Raw genomic sequence first — 22500 nt, forward strand, 5'->3', positions numbered from 1 at the left:
GCTTCCTGAGGCTAATAATTTCTCATATCTTTATCCTCTTATTTATTTCCCTCTTTCATTCCCTCTTTCTTTTATTTTTTTTTTTCCATTCCCACTTCCTTACTTGTTCTTGATTACTTTCTTCCGCTTGTTATCATCCATGACGCTTGATTCCTCTTCTGTTCTTTCCTCTTAATTCTGATTTTCTTTTCATAATGTTTGATAAGAAATACCATGTCTTTTCTTGGTGTAATTATGATGTTTGTTATAATGACAACGACAGTCTGTTCAGCAATGATGACAGGTCTTAATTAGAAGTGTAATAATGATGAAAATTATATCAGCAATAACGACTGTTCTTTCATTATTATCATAACTTTTATTATTACTAATACTATTATCATTGTCCTTATTCATATTACCGTCATATGTTGATTAGCATTATCAATATCTATTATCATTATTACTATCAGCATAAACATTACAATCAACTATGTTATTATCATCATTACTACAGCAAGTGATGCCACTATTACTGGAATCACACTATCACCATTATCATTATTGTTTTCATTATAATCATCATTATTTTCACTGTTACTTTGCAGCTAGCAATGGTACTATTTCAATGGTACATGTGATTTGTATTCTTGCTATTCTTAGTATGGTGATACCATTGTCATTATCACTACTGTTGTTATTAATCATATAGTGAATGCAATTCTCATAACCATAATGATAATAACAATAATGATACGTTGCGCCAGTGCGGTGAAAACAACTACATGCTGATGACGTCATGCCTCCAGTCAATTAGAGATCGGGGTTCGAGGAATTGCTGTTTTGTCTAATATCGTATTCGTTCTTCATCTATTTCTTGTTGTTTTTTTTAATCTCATTACTGGTTTTGTGATCAATTTCATTTTTATTGTTATCATTTTAATTATTGTTTTGCGTTAATCATTATCATAACTGTTTTCATCATTGTTGTTATCTACGCTATGATATATATATATATATATATATATATATATATATATATATATATATATATTTACATATATATATGTGTGTGTGTGTGCAACCATGCATTCGTCATTATTTTTATTTTTTTTGTTATAAGTATCATTATTAACATAAACATAAAATTCATATATATTGTTTGTTTTGATATATTCAATGCTTAAATTACTTTCATCATCATCAATATCTATATCTTTGTTATTGTTCGAATTGTTATCATTATCATCATGATTGTTGTTAATAACATTATCATCATTATCATTACTATAAATATGATTATTACTGTCATTAGTCATTATGATAATTATGGTCCTAGCAGTGTTGCTACTGTTGTTATAAGCATAATTGTTATTGTTATTTTTATTGTGACTATTGTTGCTTGTATCATAATAACTATATTACTATTATCATTATCATTATGACCATATAATCATCATTATCATTACCATTATTATTACTATTATCATCGGCATCACCATTACATTGATAATGATGATAAGATTTTTTATGATCATAATTATATCTATCCTCAAAATCATCGCCATAATGATTATTCACCATCTATCGTTATTTCTAATTATCTCACGATCTTGTGTTCAGTATCATTATTAACTTCCTCATCATTATACAACTAGAAGTTTCAAACATAATCATGTAAAAAGAGGAAAAAATATTTCCCGATAATGCGCGTAATCTATATCTGTTTTGTCACTAATGTAGGAAATGACGTCCAGCTATTTATAGTTAAATACGCAGTGAATACGTTCACACTCTCACTAACAAGGGAATCGGTATTGATCAGCTTTCTTGAACAAACACACAAGTAAATGAAGTTAGTAGACACACACACAGAAACATATACATGCAAGTGTATGAGAAGGTAAGGGCGAATTAATAAGGTGAATGAGTTCTAAATCGTTTGGAATAAGGGGAGACTCATAAAAGGATACGTGAATGAAGTTAACAGACAAAAACACGTGAATGAAGTTGGTGGGTTTGGACACTTGTGAATGAAACTGATAAATACAAATACATTCAATAAATAGATACAGATAGACACACATTTGGTTGAAATTTGCCAACACTAACACAAAGAAAGAAATACAAACGTGAATGGAGTTTAAAAAACACACATGGATGAAATTGGCAGACATAGTCACACGTGAATGAAGTTAACAGACGTAGACACACACTTGGATGAAATTAACAGACAGAAACACGCTTAGAGTAAGTGAATAAAGAAACAGCCACACATACATGGGTTAAATTAACAAACACATATGCACATGGAATAAGTGAACAGATATTCATAAAGGGAATAAAGCAAACAGACAGAAAACCCATGTGGATTAAGTGAACCAACTCCACACATAAACACACACACACACCTTGACTAGTTATCAGACCTATGTTGACTTAGATGAAAAGACACACATAGACACACGTAAAAACAGTTAACTTAAACACATATGCATGTACATGAAGTGAAAAGACACCCATTCACAAATGCACATAAAGCAGGCACACTTTTATACACACATTTTGCACACAGTTATACACACACATGTGCTCGAGAAAAACAAACACAGGCACACACGTGAATGAAGAGAAAAGAGACACATGCATACACATACATGAAACTAACAGACACACAGACACACACGTACATGAGGAGAATAATGTGTACATGAGTTAGTCATCTTTATGTACGCATTTTCAGTGTTGCAAAATATGAACATGCATTTGCGTTTCTCTCCCACTGACAGTGTCATAACGGGATAGAATTAAAGTCAAGCGATCAAACGTATGTCATTTTCGGCATTACTGTCATTTAAAGTTCAAATTAAAGAACATTGTAAGTAATATCAAAATAAAATAAAATTTCTATTGCGATTTTAGGTGCATGGGTGACGTGTGAGCCATGACCAAGAACTCCACAACATATAGGATCAAGTCGTCTATAACTCCCGACCCACACGCGACTCAAGACCATCGAATCCCCATTAATTCCCTTATAGCGATGCTCTTTTGTCACCCACCAGGTTTCCCGGCTCAGGGTTTCCCCCATCTATTCGCTATCATGGTTCCCGACATGGTTCTTCGGGAAGAAACATTCGAACGGAAGAAGAGTTGAAATTCGTCAAATTACTCAACTACCAGTCAACTCCACGGAATTTCCACGAGGTCAAGGACGAGATGAGCGTGGACGCGTACGGCCCGAGTTCTCAAAGTCTGACCTTCTACGACACCGAAGAGGCGGATCTCCTCGGGGCCGATACCCAAGGCTCCGAGTACGAGTTCAACCTCACCCTCGGCAGCCAGACTCAGACTCAGACTCAGACCCAGACTCAGACTCACACGCAGGCCGATTTGGATAAGACTCAGGCGTCGCAGAGTCAGGTAATGGCAGCTGGGAGAAGTGGGCTTCGTTTTTCGTTTCTGTTGTCATCATCTGCCTTTTTTCTGTTTCGTTTTTGTCTCTCGTGGATTTTTTTATTTTTTATTATATATTGTCCTTTTAGTATTAACTGTTCATCTTTATTTTGTTCCTTTATATACATAGCCTTTCTCAGTAAGAGTTCAGAATAGGACCTCCTGAAGCCACGAAAATAAACTTTGCTCCGATACTTAGGAATCAAAATGACACTCATTGCTATGTAAATTGTTATGGACAAGTGAAAATCAACGGCACTATCAGAAATTTAAAAATGTATCTGCGACGATTCTTAGGCCGTGCCTCAGCAAAGGCCATAAACCTCCAACATGTCTGTTCTAGGAAAATAGATCTTCTCGACTCCCATAGTAAATTGCTGTCAACCGAAGAACCTCGCCAAGATATCTCTTGCCAGAATTAATCTTAAGGCGGTTTGTTGGCCTTTGATGGCTGGTGAAGAGTGAAGGCAATAGCACTTCATGAGGTGGTCCAATTAATGACAATTATAAAAGGCTGAATAGCTACTTTGAAATTAACTGTTACTTCAACAGACATGTGATGAAAAGCTATTCCTTAGGTGTGCCAAGCTTATTTAATGCCAGCCAGTCAGTGGGAACTTGTCTTGCAACTCGAATAACTATGTAGGTTAATTCACCAGACACCTCCAAGGCCAATTAATAGTTAAAATAAGGTTGAAATCATAACCAGCTAGGAAATGTGATATCAAAAGAAAAGCTTGTATGTGACGTTATGGGATCTATGACCGCACCCATCTGAGACTAAGTCCCTGTTTATCCAGCTTTTGACACTCCTGGGTCTCTGGGGTATCAGGTTGGAGGGAAAATATTGGTGAAATCACTCCCAGTAGATAATCAAAAAGCGAACCAGAGTGGGAAGTTGAAAGGCCTGAACCATGTTACATATTTGAGGTACTAGAGAGATTGTCATGGCAAGGTGTACCCCAACTGGACATCCCTCCTCTCAATGTTTCTTTGGTATTTTGTACATCATAATCGAAGCCATAACTTTAACATTAAAGTTGAACGTAGCCAATATATTATTTCCCCTCTGGACCTACCATGTCAAAGCCATGTCAGATACCAACACTGATGTGACCATTTAATGTTTCTGATAATTGTAACAAGTAATGATGATAAAGATTGTCAGATATTACTGTCATTGACACTTCTAATTATACCAGGGCAGAAAAGTCTAGTGGTTAGCAAGTTTTGGCTTAATTTGTACTTACTTCAGATTTGTTATAGTTTATTTAAATCAAATTTTTACGTGCCTCACTGTAATCATTCTCTTTTACGTCATTATTTAACATAAGAACTTTGAACCTTAAACTTCACTGATGATGTAAACCAAGATGAGAGGGAAGTTTTTTTTTTCTGAAGTTTGATATTTGCTCAAGCCAAATGGCAAGAATGAGGGCGAGCTGATACTCCTATTCTGCCAATCTATGTTGTTGAAGAACGTTTTGTCTTATTTTGAGCTTAACATAAGGCTTGGATTGTTTAGATTAAGCAAGGCTATTTTAGTTTAGATGAGGTTATGTTAGGAAAGAGATGTGTACCTATTTATGGGAAGAATTATGCCACTTATTATCATTTATATATGGCTTAGATCTGTTGCTGGAGGCTTAAGAGGATTCTAAGTTCTCCTTAGCAACAGTTTCCATCTTGATAGGTGGAGAAGGCATGAAGTCTGTGTAGTTGGGAAATAATGAGATAAGAGAGAAAAGTATAGAGATTGGCGAACAGTTTGTCTGCTACTATGTAAAAGGCATCAGCATCTGCAACCTTGATTTTATTGGCTTTGTTGATATATGTGTTTGGATGAGTGAGTGAGTGGGTGTGTGAGAGGAAGAGTAAGAGTGAGTGTGAGTGAGAGTGAGAGTGAGAGTGAGAGTGTGAGAGTGAGAGTGAGAGTGTGAGTGTGAGTGTGAGTGTGAGTGTGAGAGTGAGAGTGAGAGTGAGAGTGAGAGTGAGTGTGAGTGTGAGTGTGAGTGTGAGTGTGAGTGTGAGAGTGAGTGTGAGAGTGAGTATGAGTATGAGTATGAGTGTGAGTATGAGTGTGAGTGTGAGTGTGAGTGTGAGTGTGTGAGTGAGAGTGAGTGATGTGAGAGTGAGAGTGAGAGTGAGAGTGAGAGTGAGAGTGAGAGTGAGAGTGAGAGTGAGAGTGAGAGTGAGAGTGAGAGTGAGAGTGAGAGTGAGAGTGAGAGTGAGAGTGTGAGTGTGAGTGTGAGTGTGTGTTTATTGTGCACTTGTATGTTTGTTTTTGCTATTATTATTATTATTTTTTTTTTTCTGGCTGGCAACCCTGTCCTACAAAGACATTTGAACACTTCTTAGAGCAATATGAGAAGTGGCAGCTTGAAAGTCTTGTAAATATTTTCTGTATACCGGAGTATTTACATGGAATTATGATAAATTTGGTTAAGCAGTGCGTGTTGTCATGTGAGTTAGATATAGCCTTACTTTTAGTCTATTGTTTAGAGTATCATTTCCTTCCAAACTAGAGAATATTGCCAAAGAAAAAGGGTTTCTGTATAATTCTTATTATATGATGAGAAAATGTTCATATATTTTGAGAAAGACTCAGTTAACCAATTGTAGACTCTTAACCTAGAAACCTGTTGATGAGCAAATTTGCTAGATGTAATTGCTTAAACAACCTGGAAAATTGAGCAAAGTCTTCTATAGAAAAAATTTACTATGGCTACACATGTATAATGATGTTGGTTGTTCATTGCTCTGCTAGAGGGAAAATGATGTCATATTCAGGCATATCTCTGGGTGAAGATGATACTTTCAGTTGGAAAAAATCTTAACTTGGTCATAGTTATGTTTTTAAGAACTACAACCAGCTGTTCTTTGATTATTGCAATTGCATTTTTATAGATTACCCTGCATGTTCAAGCAAGGCAAGTTATTCTTTACCATGAAGATAGTGAATCTTTGAAAACGATAGCAAGTATCCTTTTTTTGTTGTAGTGATTTAGATAATTACTTGTAAGGCATATTTGTTTTCACTGAAATCTCCACAAAAGGCTCACACAGATATTTTTATTACATGAGAATATGAATATTCAAGGGATATTGAGTGAGGCTTTGTTCTCTGCTTGTGCAGTAGCACAGTAGTGCAGGCAGGGATGATACATTATCCCTGTCATATGCATCACTACAAGTGCAGCTAAATGGATGATTTTCATTTACAAGCATCCCAAGTATTTTGGCAAATACTGCCATTTCTGAAAATGAATTTATCTATATTACATCCATTTTTGATATTAGAATTTATATTTTAAGAGATGTTTCAAGAACTCCCCATATATATCAATTGCCATCCAGTGCTATTAACTGCCAAATTATTCTTATATCTTTGCATGATTATTAAGTCCAGTCTTTTCCACTTCAGCCACTTTACCAAACTTGATGTGGTAGTGCTTTGTATTTGCCAATGTGCTACCAGTAATTAATCCACTTATAGAATAATCTCTATGATAAACCAAGTAGTTCTTTTCAATAAACATTTTGGGTGAAGTAGTTGTGAATAAATTATCTGGGAAATACAATTATTTATTTTCCAGTAATTTATATGCTTGTAATGTACGTATTTTGCAAACTTCTACTTTGGATTGAGAAGTAGCTTACATTTTAGCTCAAAATATAATCAATAGTCAAGAACCTCACTCTAAGCTTTTTTAACTAAAAATGTCTTGCCATCACAAATCACATGTAGAAGGTGGCAAATGTCACTATTGGGCAAGATTATTTTTGACACACGCTTCACCAGTGAGGGAAGCCAGAAGTGTGGGTGCCTCCATTAGTTGGGAAGGTTCTAGGGCACATTTACTTTATTCTGGCAAATGTTTTTTTTTTTTTTTTCTTGATTAATTGTTGAAAGTGAAGAGGAGGAAAAATTGCTGATATTGTGAGTGAATGATGACTGGACCTCCATTTTTATTTTTTGACTCGGCCAAAACTAGATTAATTCCTAATCAGTGCCCTTATGGAAAAAGAGGAAATCAGACACATGGTCTTAATCTTGATGAAACCTAGTGAGTGTGAAGTAGTAATTTGGGTATTGACTTGCATTTTTCTTCTCCCCTGGCCTCTGTTTCACTTTGCCTCAGGGTATATTACTGTCTTCTTACTATTTATGCATGGAAACAGGTTCGTTTCCTTGCTTTATTTGTGTAGTATTTGCATATTTTATAGTCAGAGATGCTCATTCCCATATTTTAGTGGTAACTGATAATTGAGATATATTTTTCAACTTTAGTCCACAACTGTTCATTCTGTATTTGATATATGAAATTGAATATACATTTTCTGTAAGGTAAATTCAAGCTCTGGAAATACCAAAGACCAAAATTGGATTTAATGATACCCAAAAAAATCATACCCTAAATGCAGCTGGGGCAAGAGAAATCTCTGCATTATCTAAGGGTTAACCCTATGACGACGGTGCGTCACACCCTTGTGACAAAGCAAAATTCTCGATGGTGGGGCGTTATGCCAGTGTGACGTTTCCAATGCAATATTGCAATGGCCCGGCATAGGGGTTTTCGCGTAGCGCGTGCCCCGTTGGGAAAGGGTTAATGAATAATGTTTAAGAAAATCAGCAAATTTTGTAAAATTGCTGACAAAAAGTAAATTATTTAAGCTGCTACATCTTTCAGTTTTTCCATTACTTTAACATGGGAAGAGAAGAAAATTTCACCTTTGGAGAATTATATTATTTTTGTCTTGGTTACACTTGTTCCACTTTTGTTAGCTGTGAAGTTCAATTATTTCTAAATGATTTGTGATTCTAAAATTTCTCAATTTTCTTAATCCTGATTATCTGATTGTTTTTTTTTACATATTCAGTTGTTTTATCATGTTATCTTTCATTATTGTTTTAATTTTTTTCAAATGACTTTTTTCTATTATCATGATTTTTTTTTCCAAATTGAGTGAAATTTAAAATAACATCGGAAGAATGTTGGATGATGAAAGTATTTCTACTCCAGAAGATGGATCTGAGTTTTTGAGTCTTTTTTTTTCCCCCCTTTGCAGGTGACGGTGAATGGAGATGTAGTCGAGTCACAGCTAGAGAAAGTTACAGAGGCGGTTGCAGACCTGCAGTTTGAGGAGGAGGAGGAAGAATCGGCTTTTTATACCAAGGTTTAGTGTTGGATTTTATTTCTCTCTTTTTGCTCGTTATTTTTACGTGAAATTAGGAGGTAGTATCTTCCTCCATTTTTATCATTACTAAACCATTTAAGGTTATCTGGCTTTATCAAAAGTCAGTTCTCTCTTTGCCATCACTAGACTTAAAGTAACTTAGAATTAAAAAAATAGTTTATTGATAGAAATAAAAGTTGTGTATTTATAGGTATATTAGTGTATGACAGCACTGAAAAAATAAAAATATATCATTATCTAAATATCAGGAGCTGCCAGAATGGGCCTGCCGGTACTGCGGGATCCACGACCCGGCTTCGGTGGTCATGTGCAACGTGTGCCACAAGTGGTTCTGCAATGGACGGGGAAATACATCAGGCTCCCACATCATCAACCATCTGGTCAGGGCCAAACACAAGGTAAGCAGTGGGGTTCCTCCCTCCCTCTCTCCCTCCCTCCCTCCCTCCCTCTCTCCCTCTCCCTCCCTCCCTCCCTCCCTCCCTCCCTCCCTCCCTCCCTCCCTCCCTCCCTCCCTCCCTCCCTCCCTCCCTCCCTCCCTCCCTCCCTCCCTCCCTCCCTCCCTCCCTCCCTCCCTTCCTTCCTTTCCTTCCTTCATCTAAAAATAAAATCCTGGATAGAGAAATGCTTTCATGATGTAGGTGCTGCAATTAGAAGGTTATTCAGCCTTTTAGTAGATTTGTATAGATTTTCACAGATATGCATCATCCAGCTTGACCTGCTTTGGCCTGGAACTTATATTGATGTTATTAATTCCTTTGTTTACAGGAGGTTAGCCTGCACAAGGATGGGTTGGTGCGAGACACGGTGCTGGAATGCTATGCTTGTGCCGTCAAAAATGTGTTTGTCCTTGGCTTCATCCCCGCCAAGGCAGAGTCTGTGGTGGTGCTGTTGTGCCGCCAACCCTGTGCAGCACAGAGCTCTCTGAGGGACATGAATTGGTAAGGGCATAACTGCATAATTGGGATAATTTCTCCTTCATAAACAAATTGGCCAAGTCATTACTAATTTTTTTTATGGGACGGCGGCATTTCATTTTCTCAATTTTCATATTAATTCTGTGTTTTAATGTTTTGATAGACAAAAACACTTTTTTTCATGTGAAACTCTCTATTTATTTAAATGAAAATGAAATAAACTAATTTAGGCAGCTTGTGATATAGGCAGAAACCTTGAGGCAAATTTCAGACCCAAGATAAGACATGGGAAGCTATAACAATAGGTGTCACACAAAGCATTTAATTAGGCAGTTACTTAGGCAGTTTATTTACAAGGGTCATGATACAGTTTTTTATCTTGATATGAGGACATTTGTTTTATTCTTTTATCTTGAAATGTAAAAAACGAAATGAAAGCTGTACATGCCATACTGCATTATTTAATGAAATGACATTACTTCAGAATGATAGATATCTATGTTTACGGTTTATGTTACTTCAATCAGGGATCCTGAACAGTGGAAGCCACTCATCAGTGACAGAGCTCTTCTTCCATGGCTGGTCCGTGTTCCTTCTGAAGCCGAGCAGCTGCGTGCGCGTCAGATCACAGCGCAGCAGATCAACAAGCTAGAAGAACTATGGAAGGAGAATGCTTCAGCCACTTTTGATGACCTTGAGAGACCCGGTGTGGATGAAGAACCCCAGCAAGTCTGCCTTAGGTAAGTGGAGTATTTTATCTCTCTCTCTTCTGTTTGTGTTGTATTTAATTTTTAGGGTTGGCAGGTTCTCAAATTAAATATTTGAATCATGTAATTAGGTAGATTTAAGTCATAGGAACTATATAGGTGATTTTGATTTTTAGAAAAATTCCTTTTTTTTTTTTTTTTTTTTTTTTTTTTTTTTTTTTTTTACTGAATATGTAATATTCAGTCAGTGTCTATGGAATTTATTGTACAATACAATATTTATATGTATATTGTCTGAGCAGTTAAACAGTATGGATGATTCAGTTATAGTAATTTAGTATAATTCCAGAGATGATGAAGATAAAAGTTAATTTAGGATATTATAGTGTTCATTAATTCTAGGCTTGATGATCTAGTTATCAAAGCATGCTTTGAAGATGCTTTGTCCCTTATCATTGTATAGAAATAGGGACATAGAGTTGCAAACTTATTCCCCAATTCAACCGTTTTGTGTTGTGCTGTTCTGAATTATTTCTGAACTACATTGTAAATTCATATTTTAGCTTAGTATTTATATTTTATAGAATATTGTAATGTTAAAAACTATAACTTGGGTCCAACCACTGACAGTCACGGGTGTCAAATTGAAATATACATCTATAATATTTAAAAGGTTTATTTTTAATTATTCTGGGAAAAGAATGAACCTTAGAACTGAAAAAGGGAATGGCTCCTGCATATCAGAAAACTATTTTCTTGCTACAATTAATACTATATATATTCTTTGATTCATATATGGTAATGTGCTAATCTGTTCACGAATGATAGATATTCAGTACCATGAAGTACGAAATAACTTATGTAAAAGAAAATGTGTTTAAATTAATTGAAGTTCTTTAACATTTTCTAGAAGACAGTGAAGCTTGATTTTCATTATGTTGTTATAATTTCTGATTTGACCCAACACAGGTACGAGGATGGATTTCAGTACCAGAATATCTTTGGGCCACTGGTGAAGTTGGAGGCTGACTACGACAAGAAGTTGAAGGAGTCACAGACACAGGACAAGATCGAAGTTCGCTGGGACATTGGCCTTAACAAGAAGATCTGTGCATACTTCACCTTGGCCAAGACTGATGGAGGTGAGTGTATTAAATGAGTTAAAGATAGAAGAGAATGGGTAAAAAAAAGGTTTCTGTTAAAAAAAGTGATCTACTTTTTTTTTCAGAACTTTTCTTCTCAGCTCAATCTCACTTCCTTTATCATATTTTTTCTTTAGAATTTAAGTTGACATTAGGTAATAACATGCATTGTTGAATATTAAATTCTCTTGCATCACACCCAGACATGCGCTTGATGCATGGAGATGAGCTGCGATTGAGATATCTCGGGGACCTGCACAAGCCTTGGTCTGGGGTGGGACACGTCATCAAGATCCCTGACAACTTTGGTGAAGAAGTAGGGATTGAGCTCAAGTCCAATGTCGGAGTGCCAACTGACTGCAGGGACAAATTTGTTGTTGACTTTGTATGGAAGTCAACGAGCTTCGACAGGTAAGTTGTTTTGGTAATTTGAATTATAAAAAATTGAATTGTCTTCTGAGAAATCCTGTCTCTCTCTTTGTATCATATCTTAGCTTTGATATTCATCTGTTATTTTGTCTAATGCAAATTCTCTCCTCGCTTTTTAAAAACAGAATGCAAGCTGCTCTGCGAAAGTTTGCTGTCGACGATTCCTCAGTGTCTCCATACATCTACCACCGCCTCCTGGGACACGTAGAAGTTGACGAGCTCCTCTTCCGTCACATCTACCTTCCCAAGCAACTTTCAGCTCCCAATCTGCCAACACTTAACAACTCTCAGGTAAATAGATTTGTTCTCATTTTTCTTTTTAACTTTGTAAGAGAATTGTTCAGAATTTGGTAAAGTTGTTAGAGAATTCTTAATGTGCAGCTTGGGGACACAAAGATTTAATATAATGTATTAAACTAATGGTTATTAAAGTATCTAAATTAAAGTAAGTATGATGCAAAAAGGGGAAGCACCATACCCAGTTGATTTGAGAATTGGGCAAGAGACAAGGGATGTATATTGAACTAAGTCTCAAAATGTAGTTGTTGGTTTGACAAGTAGATGGCAAGGATGTGCGAAGATTTTAAGGTTTTGGATTGAAATGTAATAAAACTGAAACATTGTATTGGACTAATAATCAGGTAAGCATATGATCTCCTTAGTTTTCTTTGACGTGTTATTTAGATTATGGCAAGCTATTATATAAGGAATTGAATATTTGAAAGTAATTAATGTTGAGAATTGCCAGCTTCTAAAGTAGTTGGTGTAAGGCACTCCTGAAAGAATGATATACTTCCATACATAGTTATTTGAAGTCAGTATTTTCTGTGGTGATTTTTTTTTCTTTTATCCATTCCTTATTATTATCACAACTTATTCGGTAATGTTTCCATGTATTGCATTATGTTTCATATATGGTTATTTATTTATATCTTTGTCATGTATGATGTTTCTGGTGGTGATTAGGTGAGTTGGTGACCTCCATGTATCTATTATGTGAATCAATATCACTTTCTTTGATTATTATTTGGTTTATGACAGAAAAGGCATGTAAGAATATTTCTCTTATCTTTCAGTATAGGTAGCATATGTAGAAAACATTATGAATGAGTATAAAGAATTCCACAATGCAAAATACAATTGTGTTGGATGTGAAATCAACTTCAAGCTAAGCACTTTATACTTTACCTGTATATTTTTGTTATTCCACCTCAGACGAAAATAGCGATGACATACTAACATATCTGGTAATGTGTTGGATAATGTAGTGATTTCTGTATTTCTGTACTCTAAAATTTGTAGGGTTGTCACCTACAATATTGTCTTATTCTATGGTGTATTAAGGATTGTGATATGAGACATTAGAACCCTTTTATATAGACGGAATAAAGGCAACTTGACCCATTGTGCTCATAATACCAGGGTCATTTTTGTGTATTTCATTTTTTGTGTTTTTTAAAATGTGAGATTTATATATGCCATCTGACAGGCTTTATCAATGTTCTGGAACACTTAAATTATAGGATAGACCTGATATCAACTTTATGGTCTTTATATTTGGTGTTAAACATAAAGCAGCTTTATATTTTTACATATGCTTTCATAAACAAAGACAAGAATTCACTCTCCCTAATGAAAATAACATGAAGCGATGGGGAAGAGGAAGGAAACCTTAGATTATTATGAATGAAAGTGCAACAGCACTAAGCAGCCATACTCACAAAGGGGGCACATGGTTTGGGTCATCATCCTCTTCTCATTCTGGCTGCATATCCTGCACCACTGGTACTTTAGAGTGGGAGGTCGTCTTCTTGTATGTTGTTGCTCTCTGAATCTGGAGCTAGGTAAAGACTGTGAATGGGCACCTCTAGGCTTTCTTTACTGCTGGTCCTAGGAGAGTGTGGTGCCATATGTTTAGGATTTTAAACTAAACCTATTGGTGAATATTACTGCAATTATAGTGATTATAATTGCCTTTGGCATCATCAGTCATGAGTTATTACTCATAGTGTAATAAGGAAACACAGCAACCCACTCTCCCCTATTATCAAATATACCATGATGACTACTGTCACGTACATGATGCCCATCATCAGGCTATAAACTTGTGTGTCATGCATGTCATGACACCCATGCACAACATGTAACCTACAACTATTGTGTGTTGTAGATACAACAACACTTATGTAGGTATCTAATCTAGTTATTAGGATGGTGGCTTTTGAAGAGTAACTTTAGAATATCAGTGGATTTTTTATTAAAAAAAAAAAAAAAAATTAAATGTGTTTTTGTAACTCTGTGAAGGTTGTAATAGGATTCTGTGTATGTATAAAGATATGGGAATACAGCTCCATATTCAGAGGGTTTTTTCATATTGCTGTTAAGATTTTTCCCAATCTTAGAATGACAAGTATTTGTCTTGATCTTTCCAGCAATATGCACTGAAGCACGCCCTGCAGCGCCCTCTTTCCCTGATCCAAGGTCCACCAGGCACAGGGAAGACTGTTACCTCCGCAACCATTGTGTACCAGTTGGTGAAGCAGACTGGAGGCTCCGTCCTGGTGTGCGCCCCGTCCAACACCGCTGTTGACCAGCTCACTGAGAAGATCCACAAGACTGGGCTCAAGGTAAGGGGGTCTAGTCATTGCTTCAAGATCATGCAGGTTTAGTTATTCTTTAGAATCTGGTTGATGGAGTAGTCCCTGTAGAATGAGTTGTATTTCTAGTTGTAATTATCTCTTGATTTCATTTGTTTTTCTCTTTGAAAAGTAGAATGCTAATACTGATGAGAATTTAAAAATATTTGGTGTCAAAACTTGTGTTTTTCATGGATGGAGACTGATGTGCATTTTTCCCCCTGACAGGTTGTACGTTTATGTGCCAAGTCGCGTGAGGCCATTGATTCTCCTGTTTCTTTCTTGGCCTTACACAACCAGATTCGGAACCTTGAGGAGTGAGTAATATGTAATGGTGCTCCATGGGAATGCCTTGATATATCCACATATGATTTGAATTCATTTGTGTAAAGAATTACAGATTATTCATAGTTTTGTAATGAAAATATGTTTTTTAACAGTAATGGAGAGCTTCAGAAGCTTCAGCAATTGAAAGAAGAAACCGGTGAACTGTCATCAGCAGATGAGAAACGATTCCGCATGTTGAAGAAGCAAGCTGAGAAGGTGAGTGCTGAGTCTTTTATTCTTGCTGTGAGTTGATTAACCCTTTGATGATGGTGCGTCACACCCGTGTGACATGGCTGAATGCCCGTTGAAGGGGCAACACACCAGTGTGACGTTTCCGATGCAATATTGCTTAGGCCCGGCGTAGGGGGTTTCCACTTATCGCTGGGCCCGTCGGGATAGGGTTAAGGATATAATATTTCACTTGGTTTTAAACTCTTGATTGTGTTTGGAGATCAGCTGAGCCCCTTTCAAGTAGTATTGCAATATGTGATAATTTGTTATAGATATTTTATTTCAATTCACAAAGAACTATCAAAGTCCACTTGAAGAGGACCAGTGTTTTTAGCCAAGGAAACCACTAATTGTGACATCCTCTGGAAATACTCTTACAAAATAGTGTGCTCTGAATTGAAGTTCATAGAGAAAAACTACAAATAATGTTCTAAGTCATATTTATAGAATCACTGTATTGCCTTTAATCTAACAGTAACTTTGATGGTATCCTCAGACTTTATTGGAAGCAGCAGATGTGATATGCTGCACTTGCGTGGGAGCTGGAGATCCTCGACTGGCACGACTGAAGTTCCACTCCATTCTCATTGATGAATCCATGCAGGCCACTGAGCCGGAGTGTATGGTTCCGGTACGTTTTGTTTTTATGCTTCTTAACCCTTAAAAATCACACTCAAAGGTTTTTGCAGTTTTTTCTTTTTGCTTTTAAAAAGAGATTGTGAAAACAAAAGAAAAGGAGGAAAGAAAGACATTAAGATATGATAGAGAGAGGGAGAGTGAGCATCCAGTGATATGGTGTGGGCAGGCAACTTTTGGATACAGGCCTATTGTCACTTGAGGTCAGAAAATGTAAATGTTGACTCCAGCAGTAAGCATATGTTTTCACTCTACATTACCCTTTCATTTTATGCAGTATTTACAATTTTGTATTCATTTCCTTATGTCAAACAGTGCATCCTATAAGTGGAGGGGCTGAATGTGAAGGGACCTGGCATATCCATCAATAATTTTTGCATACCAAGATAATTGGTCTTGCCTCAGGCCTTTATTTAGTACATAACCACTAGAGGGAAATTTTGGCTTTAAATTTGAGATTGAAAAAGCCAAATTGTTATAACTCATTTGCGCTGGATTATGTCTTGACATGTCATGATCTGTCACTTAAAACTTAGGTTTTACATTGTTGCTTATGTATATAATCATAGGAGTTTCATTTTTAGAGACATATTTATTCACTTGTGAAAATAATGTAAACAAATACAAAAACCTATCATTATTCCGCTGAAGCAGGCGAGTGAAAAGCACTCATAAAGGCCCAGGGCAGCATAGCACTAGGAGAGATCTCATACTTAGTCACTGTGCATCTGTGCATGCTTGTTATCTAGCCAGTGGGAATGGCAATACGCAGATATAAGCCTTGATATGACTGGGTTAACTAACAGTGAGCATGGATAGAGGCTCAACATTTAATAAATAGTGGGCTCATTATAAGGTTTAATTGTGCATATTGTAGAGCAATAAAATTTTTCCAATTTTAGGTCTTTTTTTTTTTTTTTTTTTTTTTTTTACTTTACTTTACTTTACTTTACTTTACTTTACTTTACTTTACTTTACTTTACTTTACTTTACTTTACTTTACTTTACTTTACTTTACTTTGGCTAACCATTTTCCAGTACATGAATTGAGAAAGAAAATAATGGTGGCCATGCTTTCTCTGATTTTCATTTTTCTTTTAATGACTTTGCAGGTTGTGTTAGGAGCCAAGCAAGTCATTTTGGTGGGTGATCACTGCCAGCTTGGGCCTGTGGTCATGTGCAAGAAAGCCTCTCGCGCTGGCCTTTCGCAGTCACTGTTCGAGCGTCTGGTCGTCCTGGGCATCCGACCCTTCCGCCTCACCGTCCAATACCGCATGCACCCTCAGCTTGCTCAGTTCCCGTCTAACTTCTTCTATGAGGGATCTCTTCAGAATGGTGTTGTTGATGGTAAGCTGGAGAAAGTGGTTGAATAAGGAGATAGATACTCTTGTTGGCACTTTTAACCCATTCACGAGAATCTCGAGGCGTTAGGCTTATGCGTTCGAGAACCCTGGTATTGCGACCGCGCAAAGCCGGAACTGCCCCGGCGTGAATGGGTTAATTGAGATTCACAATGTATGTAGTGGAGTTGACATGAAAAAACAACATTATACATGAAATGAGTTTATTATCAGTTAAGACCACAGTTTCAAAAGCTTCTCAGGCCTGAAGGTCAGATCTTTGAATTCTGAAATCTAAGAGTAAAAGCTAAAAAAAAAAAAAAAAAAAAAAGAAGTAAAATATAGATAATAGAAATAACAAAGCCATATCATTTCCACAGCTGACCGTACCATGAAAGGCGTGAGTTTCCCATGGCCCCAGCAAGACAAGCCACAGTTCTTCTATGTGACCTCAGGCCAGGAGGAAATTGCAGGGTCAGGAACTTCCTACCTGAACAGAACCGAGGCATCTAGTGTTGAAAAACTAGTCACACGCTTCCTCAATTCGGGTGTCAAGCCAGAACAGATTGGTGTCATCACTCCATATGAAGGCCAGAGAGCCTACCTGGTTAGTTGGTGATATATGTTATCATTTTTAGTGTCATGTTCTTGTGTGTGCGATGGATTACTATTGTTTCCTGCAATTTCTGAGAAATCTATTGTAAGTGGTGTGATACTAAGTGAAAGTCCCCTTATTTATTTATTTTTATTTTGTCCTCCAAGAACTAGCAACTCAGTAGAAATGCAATTATCTGTACTCAGTGGAAATATAGTTGCTGATATAGAGTCAATTGTCTGAGACAGGCTTGAAACAGAACATCATCTTTATCTATGTTTTTCAATTTTTTGTTTAGAGAAAAGTTCCAAGGTTCTCACTTGCCTGTCTTTACCACATCCTTATCTTATCTTGGTAATGTAACTCCTAATCTATCAGTATTTACTCAGACAAATTGTTCTTTACCTCTGATATCAGAAATCAAGATCAAATTGGCAGTCTAACCAATTGACCACTCCCTGGAGAAAGTGTCTCATATTTATAATTGAAATATTCTTTAAGATAAATATATTGCAAACCTTTAATTTGTCAAGCTCCTCAAACAGTTTTATTCTATTTTATAACTTCTCATCAAGTATGAATGTGACTTGATTCTAACACTTCTATTTCTTTGTATCAGGTTCAGTACATGCAGTACCAGGGACCTCTCAACCAGAAGCTATATCAGCGGCTGGAGGTAGCGAGTGTTGATGCTTTCCAGGGCCGAGAGAAGGACATCATCATCATGTCCTGTGTGCGATCCAACGAGCACCAGGGAATTGGGTTCTTGTCAGATCCTCGTCGTCTCAATGTGGCTCTCACACGAGCACGTTATGGTATCATTATTGTTGGAAACCCAAAAGTACTCTCTAAGGTAAATAATTTTTCTGGTGCAGCTTATCATTTTCAATCTCAGCAAAGTAAATATATTGCTAGAATTCTCCAAATGCATTTTTCTCCTGATAGCCAAAATGAGTGATGAAACATAATTTTTTTCCCCTCAAATTCCCCAGCAAGGATTGTGGAACCACTTGCTGCATCATTTCAAGGAAAAGAAGGTCTTGGTGGAAGGGCCACTCAACAACCTCAAGGAATCCATGATGCAATTCAGCAAACCCAAGAGACTGATTAATGCAACCAACCCAGGCTCACACTTCATGAACACGGCTATGTATGATGCACGAGAAGCTATGGTTCCAGGCTCCATGTATGATAGGTCAGGTCAACTCAATGGCTCTGCCCCACCGCCTTCCCAGTGTTTCAGAGGTAAGCTAAGAAACTTTTTAATTTATCTGTATGATTACATATATATCCATATCAATCTATATAATGAATTTATTACATTCTTTGCTATTTGTTAATTGTTGGAGAATATTCCTCAAGGACTTTTTTTTTGAGAAGTTGCTAGAATACATTAACAATGAGTTGAGTTGAGTCTGTTTCCTAGAAATTTTCTTTTCACTTGCATGCAATGAAGCCCATAAAACAATATGCTAAGGTAGCTTTTATCTCAAAATCTTGAGCAGTATGTAACTGAACCTCATATCTCTTACAGGACCACAATATGATATGTACGGCCGAGCTCATGATTCTCTGGATTATATATCTGCTGACCACTCCCAGCCTGGGCTAAACAACTTGCCTGTGCCAGTGGGAATGTTCATGAACATGGCTCATGTACCACCTCGCTTCTACCAGCAACACCAGCAGGCTCTGGCACAAGCACGTGGAGGAAGAGGTGGTACTCGAGGTGGCAGAACTGGTGGCAGAAAGCCCAACAAGAACATGGGTGGCTCTAGTGCTCTACAGTTATCTCAACCCTTCAGCCAAGACCCAACCACACAAAGCTACTCACAGCCAGGTCTCACGCAAGGGCACCTCTCACAGGTAACATTCACATTGCTGTATTTCTTGGTCTTAAGTTAAAGTCTTTGATAGTATTTTGTATATCCAAGATTTGATAGATTATTTTAAGACTAATTGTTTTATCAAGAGAACCGTTATTGTTCCAAAGATAGAACTATAATTTGGCATTCATTGTAATTAAGGGGAATAAAAATGTTTATGTACCTTGTTTTATTATTTTGCACAAGGATGTTACCTGTTCAGTAACATTTACTTTTTTCCATGTGTACAGGGCATGTCTGGGCCCGGGCTGAGTGGGCTCTCTCAAGGAGGACTGTCACAGGCAGAGCTCTCCCAGGACTCGTACATGGTAGACCAGTTCCAGAGTCAGACGGATGGACTCCTCTCCCAGGACTCCACCTACCAGGGTGACCGTGCGTTCTTCACTCCAGCATCACAGACGCACCACTTCTCACAGGTATCCATTGAAGGACTCTTCTCTTTATTTAGCTTGTTAACCCATTCACGCCGGGGCAATTCCGGCTTTGAATTGTCACAATGCCGGGTTTTCGAACACATATGCCTAATGCCTTGGGGGGTCGGGATTCTTGGGCGCACTAGCTGCGAGCCTGGGCTGTCTGCTCGCTCATCCCGAGCGATGGCCTTTACCAAATATCTCGTCGTCAGTATCTGACTCAAAAAACACAAAACATGTCCGCACGTTATCCGGCGTGAATGTGTTAAAGGCATTAATTAATATTTTATAAAAATCTAGTCACACTGGCTGATGTTCATATAGCTAACATTGCTCTTGTTATAGCACATCATTTGGTTAAATGATATAATTTTTAGAAAGTCTAACAGATTTATCATCATCATCCTTATCCATCATTATACATCTTAGAAAAAACTAAACATTTACACATCTCTGTCCTAGCCGTACTGATGGTGAGTTGAGAGATCCCCTGGCGCATGAAAGGCGATGAAGCAGCGCACCAGAGCAGCAAGACATACGTGGAGCAACACAGGGGGACCCACAGCAGGCACAGCAGCAGTAGCAGCAGTGGCACAAGGAACAGCAGCCTAAGCAGTCCCCTCGTGTGGTCGAGTCACGTGCAGACCTCCCTGCCGTGGAAGCTGATGCAGGAGGCAACAGCGACAGGACTGCTATGGCACCCATGAACATAGCCAAGGCAGGTGCTTACTCTCAAAGGTGTGAGACAAGATAGAAGGTGCCTTATATGCCAATAAAGCCAATTCTCGGGTATGGAGATCCTTCGGCCATGCTACAGATCTGGCCCGTCTATCACTATGGATGGTGACTCCATAAAGATAGAAATCAACCCAGCCCGTGATCCTCCAACTCGAGACTTGCTCATGTCAACAAGAAGGAAATGTAGGCACCTGAGAGAAAGAGAGAGAGAGAGAGAGAGAGGAAAGAGAGAAAAAGAGCACAATGATGAGCAGCTTCCAACCAGCCCCAGCCCCTCCCCCCCTCCCTGCGGGTGCAGGAGAAGTGACCTCAGTGCTACCACACAGGACTGCCTCGCTGTCATGACCTGCCTGTGTCCTGAACAGTGGCGATGCCCACACACTCCTACATGTCCTCTTCATTCCACTGGCAAAACACTAAGTGGAGGAGGAACGGGAGACTCCCATGATATTACACAACGTTTGTCAGCACTGTTTCTTTGTTCTGTTTAAGTTTTCTTGTTTTTATCATTCATGGATTCAGTATGTGATGGGTATTTGGTTTTAGTAATATGGTTGTTTGCAAAAAATACACAAAAAAATTAGCAGCCATGATTACATGTATGTGTACTTAATATACTTTTCATTTCTATAACTGGACTGTAATGATAGAGCACACATTGTGTTCACAGGTGGCAGTAAAGTGATGAGGACAACATGCTCTTTTGTTAATTTTTGGTTGGTGTCTGCATATTACAGCAATCCTTTGTTCAATATAATAAGCATATGGTAATTTTCTGTACTTTTACACAAGAACTTATAGAATTAGTACAAGTACAAATTTCTAAAAAATAAATAAATAAAAAAATGCATACATGTACTGCCAAAATTGTATTTGTTAATACAGTTATCATGCCATCTTTGAATGTCAAGAGTACAAGCTTACAAGCCATGCACGAGTAATTATGAACACCCTCTGTAGAAAGATGTATGGCATTTTTAAATTTTGTTGTTATGGCATAGAAATCAAGGTTCTCTTATTATTTGTTGGTATATATTGCTACAAATAACATCACAAAAGATTTATGGAAATTTTCTCTTCCCATATTTCAAGTTCATAAGGTCTATTTTTTATTATTTAATTTAAAAATATAATCATCAAATACCTTTAGCTCATTGAAGAGCTATGTGATTGAAAAAAACAAAAGGTAGGACTTGCAGAATTTTTATTATTATTATTACCATAATAAATATTGATTCTTCTTTATTTTTATTTTTTTTTTACATCAGGAAACAAAAGTTATCTGTTGACAGATAACAATGCATACAGGGGAAAACAGACTTGACTGCTTATCCTAGAAAAGGTCCCATCCAGTCCTTTGACTTTGTTTTTCTCTTTATGTATTGTTTTTGTAAATAAGTTAACTGGCCTATTAGTGTGTCCCTCCCATTTGACAGAATAGGGAAGCAGATTATTATTTAGTTTCATATTAACAGTATTGACTTTATTCATCATCTAAAAGAAGCCATGCTGAGATATCATCATTGAACCAGGGCTGTATTGTATTTAGAGATGATGAAATTTTGCTACAACTGTTATTGAATTATTGAAATAGGCTTTCTTTAATATATACCTGTATGAAAAAAAAAGAAAAGAAGAAAAAAAAGGTTGAACAGGGTTATATATTAGTAGGCTTGCATAATTCTGTAGAATATTGGGAAGGTCATTTTATTTTTATTTTTTATTTTTTTCTGTCAATTTGAGTGGCTCTAAGGTATACATGATTATACCCCCACCCCATTTTGAAGCTTTTATTTTATGAAATGATTGGGCCTTAAGAAATAAACAATCTTCCAAGGCTACATTGGTAACAACACCTAATAAATGAGTAAA

At 37.1% G+C, this 22500-nt stretch overlaps 1 protein-coding gene across 1 annotated transcript in view; it reads left to right on the top strand.

The window, feature by feature from the left end:
• Positions 1–3045: 3045 nt before the first annotated feature.
• Upf1 (Upf1 RNA helicase) overlaps positions 3046–22500 on the top strand; it is a 19460-nt gene continuing 5 nt past the window's right edge. Inside the window, exons 1-19 of the mRNA XM_043025837.2 lie at positions 3046–3402; positions 8506–8613; positions 8883–9032; positions 9400–9572; positions 10076–10288; positions 11225–11397; positions 11601–11808; positions 11952–12117; positions 14259–14453; positions 14691–14779; positions 14903–15005; positions 15517–15651; positions 16769–17003; positions 17377–17603; positions 18211–18444; positions 18584–18836; positions 19126–19457; positions 19708–19893; positions 20353–22500. The exon at positions 20353–22500 is cut by the window's right edge and continues 5 nt beyond it. Coding sequence (XP_042881771.2) covers positions 3199–3402; positions 8506–8613; positions 8883–9032; positions 9400–9572; positions 10076–10288; positions 11225–11397; positions 11601–11808; positions 11952–12117; positions 14259–14453; positions 14691–14779; positions 14903–15005; positions 15517–15651; positions 16769–17003; positions 17377–17603; positions 18211–18444; positions 18584–18836; positions 19126–19457; positions 19708–19893; positions 20353–20361 — 3393 coding nt within the window. The 5' untranslated portion in view covers positions 3046–3198 and the 3' untranslated portion in view covers positions 20362–22500. The remainder of the gene's footprint in view (positions 3403–8505; positions 8614–8882; positions 9033–9399; positions 9573–10075; positions 10289–11224; positions 11398–11600; positions 11809–11951; positions 12118–14258; positions 14454–14690; positions 14780–14902; positions 15006–15516; positions 15652–16768; positions 17004–17376; positions 17604–18210; positions 18445–18583; positions 18837–19125; positions 19458–19707; positions 19894–20352) is intronic.

The sequence above is a fragment of the Penaeus japonicus genome, unplaced genomic scaffold (assembly GCF_977035675.1).
Source record: "Penaeus japonicus unplaced genomic scaffold, GWHDUDI00000001_assembly GWHDUDI00000027, whole genome shotgun sequence".
In the NCBI taxonomy this organism is placed as follows: domain Eukaryota; kingdom Metazoa; phylum Arthropoda; class Malacostraca; order Decapoda; family Penaeidae; genus Penaeus; species Penaeus japonicus.